This window comes from Dendropsophus ebraccatus, chromosome 4 (genome assembly GCF_027789765.1).
Source record: "Dendropsophus ebraccatus isolate aDenEbr1 chromosome 4, aDenEbr1.pat, whole genome shotgun sequence".
NCBI classification, from domain to species: Eukaryota; Metazoa; Chordata; class Amphibia; order Anura; family Hylidae; genus Dendropsophus; species Dendropsophus ebraccatus.
In genome coordinates, this window is record NC_091457.1 from 113,634,498 (window position 1) to 113,642,568 (window position 8,071).

The 8,071-nt window shown below is 39.8% G+C and overlaps 1 protein-coding gene across 1 annotated transcript in view; it reads left to right on the plus strand.

The window, feature by feature from the left end:
- PRKAR2A (protein kinase cAMP-dependent type II regulatory subunit alpha) overlaps positions 1-7,811 on the plus strand; it is a 30,398-nt gene extending 22,587 nt beyond the window's left edge. The window contains exons 7-11 of the mRNA XM_069966761.1: positions 1,562-1,663; positions 1,742-1,816; positions 1,902-1,967; positions 4,792-4,930; positions 5,312-7,811. Of these exons, the coding sequence (XP_069822862.1) occupies positions 1,562-1,663; positions 1,742-1,816; positions 1,902-1,967; positions 4,792-4,930; positions 5,312-5,445 (516 nt within the window). The 3' untranslated portion in view covers positions 5,446-7,811. The remainder of the gene's footprint in view (positions 1-1,561; positions 1,664-1,741; positions 1,817-1,901; positions 1,968-4,791; positions 4,931-5,311) is intronic.
- The last annotated feature ends 260 nt before the right edge of the window (positions 7,812-8,071 follow it).

Below are 8,071 nucleotides of genomic sequence, written 5' to 3' on the forward strand. Positions count from 1 at the left end.
CTCTTCACTGTGTATCAGTTATTTTTGGAAGTCTCAATGTAGCAAAGGTGGAGTATGCACAGCTCCAATTGCTCAGGAATTAGGACCATTTTTTTTTGTGATCAGCACTCTGACCCCCTCCCCGCCCCCTTCCTCCAACAATCATCCTGTGAATAGGTGATAACTTAGTCTTTGCATAACCTATTAAAGGAGAAGTGTGACGAATATTTGTATTAAAGTTTTGTATTGCCCACTGAGTGTTATACAAATCACCAATATACACTTATTATGGGAAATGCTTATAAAGTGGGGGGGTTTTTTCCCTGCACTTACTACTGCATCAATGCTTCACTTCCTGGATAAAATGGTGAGGTCACGACCCGACTCCCAGAGCTGTGCGGGCTGTGGCTGCTGGAGAGGATGATGGCAGAGGAACGCTCTGTGTCCCTCCAGTGCCCTGTGTCCCTCAGTGTCCTCCTGCCATCATCCTCTCCAGCAGCCACAGCCTGCACAGTTCTGGGAGTCGGGCCGAGACATCACCATTTTATCCAGGAAGTGAAGCCTTGATGCAGTAGTAAGTGCAGGGAAAAAACACTTGATAAGCATTTCCCGTAAAAAGTGTATATTGGTGATTTGTATAACTCTTGCGGAGCAATACAAGACTTAAATAAAATTTTCACCGGACTTCTGCTTTAAATGTTTGTTGAAATTTTAAACCGCTTCTATCCTTTATAACCTGTGTGATTCCTGACATAGTTGTAAATAGCTTTATTAACCAAAAATGAAGCCTTACCTTAGAAAAAACCCTCTGAAGCTAATTTCTCGGAAATCTGCTTTTTTTTGTGTAGGATGGGACATACTGTCCTACCTTCTTTTTGAGAAATTCTTAGAGCTGTAGGATTATGTTCTAGGATTATATTAATTTATCTAGGATTGTGTTCACTTCTGTAGCATATAGGGGAAATGGGGTTTGTGTTCTTGGGGTAAGTAGGGTTTTGGCCTATTAGGGCACATAGTCTTAAGGGAGGGGCTCCACACTTTGTAAGCAGAAGGCCACAGGACATTAACATATCTACAGTTTGGAAAATCCCTTTCCTTTAGCTTATTATGGTAGTTGGTCTGGATAAGTCTGTTAGAAGTAGGGCATCACTTCAAGGCTATATTATAAAGTGTGGTTGGGTTACCTAAATAAATAAATAAAAAATGACTAGATGGAGAAGCAAAACTGTCCTACCCTTTCCACATCTACAGAATATGTTGGTACAAGTATTTACATTACTAGTATCATGAATAAATAGTGACACCTAGTGGATGACTAACAAATGGCATACAATTTAGCATGCCATTTGAAGAAATATGCACGTTGCAGGATGCAGAATTTCAGGGTGGAAGGAAAGTCAAAGGAATTTATTTTAGACAGGACAAATTTATTTGTAAGACTGTTTGTTTATTTCTTATGTGCAGTTTCAATCGTTTGCCCAGATGGGTAGGAGAGCTGAGTGCTGTAATATGTTTACTCACTTCTTAGGCAAAAAATGAAAATAAATTGTCATCTTTCTGTAACTTTTTTGTTTTTAACCAGGATCGAGTCACTTTCAGAAGAATAATTCTTAAAAACAATGCCAAAAAAAGAAAGATGTTTGAGCTCTTTATAGAATCTGTACCTATTCTAAAGTCGTTAGAGGTAAGGCCTTGCTATCTGCTGTATACATTCCTGGAACAATTTCTGGAATGATCTACATTAATATTTATCTATTTTTAGCCTTCTGAACGCATGAAAATTGTTGATGTAATAGGTGAAAAAATTTATAAGGATGGAGACCGCATTATTGCACAGGTGAGCACTAATGACCCCAATCTTTACATCGTATTTATGGGTAGATGTGCAAATTTTTTACAAATGTGTATTTTTTGTTTTTAAGGGTGATATGGCAGACTGCTTCTACATTGTGGAATCAGGAGAAGTAAAAATAATGATGAAAAGCAAGGTAAATAGAGGAGGGATTTGGTAACATCTGTTCTCTCATTACATTCTGATATTTGTAAGTTAGAAGAAAAGTGCAAGTAATCCTTATAAACAAAAATTTTGTATTACGACAAGTGTCTCTTGTAGTATCATAAAAGATCCAAGATGATCCAGCATGACTATGAATAAAATCCTTCATTTATCCAGTTAAAACATTCATTATGGTATATCAGCAAACATAGTGCAAAAATTAGATTTTTGCACACTGATGCTTTACTATTATAAGTTTGTAAGATAATAGAAATCTGTATGAGAAAGGTGGATCAACGAATGAGGGGAGGATTTTTGCACATCCCTGGAATCTGATGAGCTGCACTCTGGCTTTATTTTGAGAAGCCACCTGAAGTTAGCCATCCTCTCATGGCTTGTGAGGAGCTGTAATAAAGCAGTGGCCACCACATGTCTGAAAGGCTTTTAGTTATGTTAAAAGGTTTATCCGGCGTAAACTGCTCATCAGTGGAAGTTGTGAAGAGATGGACAGTGGGCAGCCCGGGAATCAGCGGCTGTGGTGGGACAGGTAAGTATACAGCTCCCTATAGCAGCATCATAGATGAGCAGTTTACGTCGGACAACCCCTTTTAAGTACATCTGCTCCATGTTGTTCCTCCATTCTCATCCAGAAATTTACAGCATTCACCTTGTCGAAGGTGGGTGGGATGACCTCCAAAGTCTCAGGATGAATTGCTTTATTGCAAATATAAAATAATTGAATAGGTTCCTTTTACATTTTTGGGGGAATTGACCTAGGAAAATAGACAGCAGGGCTATATCTGGAGTTAACACCATTATTGGTGTGACAGATGTTCAGATCTGCAGTCTCTGTCCAATGACAAACACCTAAATATCCCATCCCAAAAAATTCAACACAAAATTACATATATTTTATATTATTTATTATACAAACACCAAAAACACCCCATAAAAATATACATAAAAATGGTCTGGGGTCATTGCAAGCACAACATATGAGTACAACATGTGTATGGGGCACTGCAATAACAAACAATGTAAAGGGGGATAACAATTACCCAGATATATACCAAAAGGTGTGCAAAAACACTGCAAAACAGCTACTGCAAATACTAATTTAGTAATTTAAATATAACCTATAAAGTGTCAATGCAATGTAAACAGTGTTAACCCCTTAAAGACCAGGCCACGCTCCTGCCGCCCCCCCCCCCCTGCTGCGTCATAACTGTGCTCAGCCGTGATTGGCTGAGCACAGTTATCCTCAGCCAATTGCGGCTGAGCAGCTGATGACGCTGCAGAGGGGGGACGGCTGCAGCGAGTCGGCCAGCCTCCCGAAGATTGCATCGACAGAAGACGGGGGTTGACACGCGTCAGGTATTTATATTGCACCACACTTCCGGGTACACGTGCGGGGTTGGGGGGACACGGGAAGGGGGCAATTCACAGACATAACATACATTGCTAAGTTGTATAACTTTGTAATGTGTGTTATTTTGTGAATAATTGCTGAGCGCTGCACTACCCCTTTAAGGACCGGGCCAATTGTCACTTTTGCATTTTCGTTTTTTTTCCTCTACGCCTTTTAATACCCATAACACTTTCATTTTTCTACCTACAGGGCCGTGTGAGGTCTTGCTTTTTTCAGGAGCAGGTGTACTTTGTAATAGCATTTTTGAATCTGCCTTAAAATGAATAACAGAACCCCAAAAATATCATTTATGGGGTTAATTTGGGTCAGAAATTAGATTCTGCTAATTTTGGGGGGCTTTCATGTTTACGTAATGCACTTTATGGTAAAACTGAAATTTTTTCTTTATTATATAGGTCAGTCTATATCAGGAAAATGCATGTTTACTAGGTTTTCTAACATTTTGCTATTTTTATTAGCAGTAAAAAAAAATTTTTTTTGCTAATAGGTATATTTAAAATGTCCCTATTGTGACTCATTTTTTTTTCACCTACGGGGTCATATGGAGCATAATTTTTTGCACCATGATCTTTAGTTTTTATTAGTAACATTTTTTTTTCTAAATCAAACGTATTGATCGCTTTTTGTGACACAAACAACACTTTAGCATTTCATTACAGTAGGATTGTGCAAAATCCACTGCACGGACAACTTACCAAAAGGTACCATGCTCACTAGGGGACTTAAGCATGGATGTATGTAGAGAGGGATCAGCTCACCCGATAGAGATGATTATGCGGCTCCAAGTGAATAGACGAGATGGGTGGGGTGCACGAGTCCTGGCGTGTGCTAGTCCACAATAGCTTTTAATCTCAAGAGTTTGTCTATTCTTATATGTGACCATGATTAAGCGCGGTAGCGCGAAACGCGTTGGTTTTAATGAATTTTTATAAATTAAAAGTTATGTTTTAATCTCACCTTTATGTTCGGGGAGTGCCGACCTACTCACAGCCTATCCACTATTCACTAGGGGACTGCCAGCTACAGCACATTGTCAGCACCTTAGGTAGGGCCCGGGTGCTGACAGATTCCCTGTGTAATTGAAATGTGTGGCCGACAACTATGCATTTAAATGGCAACACATGCGATCCAGCAACTGTTTGTGGCCCTGCCACACGATTCATCAAGTCTTGTAAAGGTTCTGCAATCAAGTGCTGGTCGCCACTCTCTTCCTGGCTCACATTGGGCTGTGTAAAAGTGCTCTAAGACAAATTATAGTTTAAGGGAAGATCCTGCAAGATCCCAAAATGTCTGATTACTCCTTGCCAGAAACCGATGCCAGGCATGGGTATTTGTTCTTTAAGTGCAGTGCCAACAAAAATTGTAACATTCTGTCTTTTCTTTGTAGACAAAGACTGGTCAAGAAAGCAACCAAGAGGTGGAGATCACTCGGTGTAAGATAGGACAGTATTTCGGTGAACTTGCCCTTGTTACCAACAAGCCCCGAGCTGCCTCTGCGTATGCTGTAGACGACGTTAAGTGTTTAGGTAATAACTGTGAGGGGATTTTTAGCTACATACAATTTGTATACCTCTCTCCTACACCCAGGGATGGGGAACCTTCGACCGTCCAACTGTTGCAAACTTACAATTCCTGTTGTGCCTGGAAAGCCAAAGCCAGGCATGATAAGAATTAGTTTTGTAATAGCTGGAGGGCAGAAGGTTCCCCATCCCTGTCCTAGAATTAAGAGAAATTATCAGATGAAGGTCCTTTTGACTACATCAAAAACAAAAATGTCTTTAATGTACAGACTGAGGATTCAATTTAATACAACGCATCCCCCTTGTGTTCCAGACGTGCAGTAGATTTACCTTTATAAATAAACTATAAGTACCCACACAACTTTTTATGTTTAATTTTCTTTTCAGTTATGGATGTGCAAGCCTTTGAGCGATTGCTAGGCCCCTGCATGGACATTATGAAGCGAAACATCACACATTATGAAGAGCAGCTGGTGGCATTATTTGGTTCTAGTATGGACCTCAGAGATCCAGGAAAGTAGGCACCTTGTTACCTTAGTGCCTTTTCTGTTCAAGACACAGACACAAGCCTCCTGTCAGCTATACAACACACAAGGGACGAAGAGCGCCACAATGGAGCAGTCACTGCTGCTGTTGTCTTGGGCATTTTTTTTTTTTTTTTTTTTCTTTTCCTTTTTTTTCTTCAAATTTTAGGAAACAAATTACAAATTGAAGAATTCAGCACCAGAGGTCGGAGTAAAAATCCAATCTGCGATTCATTTTGCTGCTGAGATCCCACTATTAGACCATCTATAAATGTGCCTTTTTATTAAAAAAAAAAAAAAAAGTACTGCCTGCTTGAGAATGGCAGGTCAAAATCCCTTAGTAACAAACACCCTGTTAGTCCCCCACGCTCTGCTTCACAGCTTTCCTGTATGACTGTTCGGTTTGCTTATGCTTTGTTTTGTGGCTTTCTACATTTCATGGGTCTTCTCTTCCTCAGTCAGCTTAATTAGAATCTGTCCAGTTCTACTGGGTAACTTCCATATAACTCTTTGTCCTGTATTTTATTGGCCCTTTAAGGTAAATGCTAAAATAATCTGTTAGCACTTTTAAAGTCAGTATTTTAGCAACCCCCCAGTGGCCAGAAGTGTTCTCATGAAGTAAACCAACCCATAAGAGGAAACTGGCTTTTATATATAATGTAATGTGAACGGCTGCCTGGACATTGTCCTACGGCCACAACTGATGTGACTGGTGGGTGGCCATTTGTGTTACTTGGTGGGGATCCTGCATTCCAGCAGAGCCCAATGATGTCTCTGTTCATCCTTCAGGGGTTGGCGTACTAGTTTTAGAACACTTTTTAACTTGAAAATATTTATTTAAATGAGAGAGTTCCCCCTCCTTGCACCTTAAATTTTCCTCCTCCCCAGTTTTCATACGGTACGCATTTTATATAGCAGGATCTGTTACCAGGTTTTCACTGCATTCCTTTCTGTTTCCTTTGGGTTAAAGATATACATTTTCTTAAATACAAATGAGCATTTTTGTTATACCTTTATCACGCTGTGCAGTTTGTAGATAGTGTATTTTCCCTGTGTGGGTCTGCTAGTGGTTATGCTAAGGGGACTGTCGCTGGTTAGTTGTGGATTGTTATCAGGCTGTGCTGCAGTTACAGATATTGAGTAGTCACTGCTTCAAAAACTACTACAGTCAAGGTAGAAAAGGTTTCCTTTGACGCCCACAGGTGTTTTTTGCCTCACTAATGTGACAGCGAGACATAGGGTATGGATTACTTAACATGCCTTGTGTGGTAGATCCATGTATATGTCTAAATGGGTGTAATCCCTCAATAGTAAGGAGACTTGTCACAGTTTTTCTTATTCTTCTGATAGCATTGCTTTCTCCTTATGTTTCTGAGTTGCCTGACTACATTTTACAATTTCCCCTAGTGCCTTATGCAGACTCTTCTGAGCCTCTCCATTCCTGTGTTAGGCTTCTTCAGGATTTACCCTAGAGATGAACTGAGAGCCAGCTAGCTTAGTGCATGTAGTACTGAAAATGCAGTCCTGGAGCTTGGTCTGCAGTGGTTAACATTCACTGCACCAGACTGTTTAATAGGCAAAACAGTGGATTTGAACAGGCGTAGTCATAGTTATCTATAGATAGGTTGTCAACAAAATGAAGCAAGATGTCTATGAGCACACTTTAGCCTGGGATTTACCAACAACCTCATGAGGAGGACGACTTTCATTTAGCATGTAACTGTTTCATTGTCCATAAATGGAAATGCAAGATCTAACTTATTAGCTGTGACTGAAGATCATATTTTCTGTCTCTAGCCAGCTTACCTCCCCAGTACGTATAAAGGAACTCCAGGTAAAACTGATGTGTTGTATAGACAGGATTTAAGAATTTGAGCCTGACACAGGGATTCCCTCTGTTGTATCCCTGAGTTATGCTTCTCATCGTCAAGCCTTGCACTAGGCACAAGTCATTTTGCTTGGACTGTTCTTAAATAATTATGAACATTCCCTCTAAAAATGCTTCAAAAGCAGTCTCCCTATAAGATACCTTGTGCTCCTAAAGGCTTCAGTGGGCACTCCTCCATACTAAATGTGTTTATATTCTACATTGATTTCTGCTCTGCTTTTGTATTTTTCTTCCCCCTTTCTTTGTAGATGTGTGATCAAATAAGGGGACATGATGGCTACAGAAACACCAGAGAGGTCAATAGGGAGAACTCAGCAGCAAAGTGTCAATGGAGAAAGTGTCGGCCGTTCCTATTCTTGCTTAGTCATGCTGTCGGTAAAAGGAGCTTTTTTTTTTTTCCTCTCCCACCTCTCCTCTGTCCCCTTTTAAGGGTCACAAGTGTCCTGGCCGACTGTAGTTCTGTTTTATGTCACAGCACAGATTTCACATTTTAACTATTTAATATATAAAGTTTGCTCTTATTGAAACACAAACTGTTCTGCACAGTTAAGTTACAAAAAAAAGAAAAAAAATACAACTCTGAATGTCACCTTTTCATTATTTTCCTGTTTCCAGATAAACTTGTGATTTTTGTTATCGACATGTGTATGTTAACCAGGTTTGCCAAAATAGATTTTTTTTTTTTCCCAGATTTTTTTTGTTAAAATTCCATTTAGCTCCACAGGATCCTGCAAC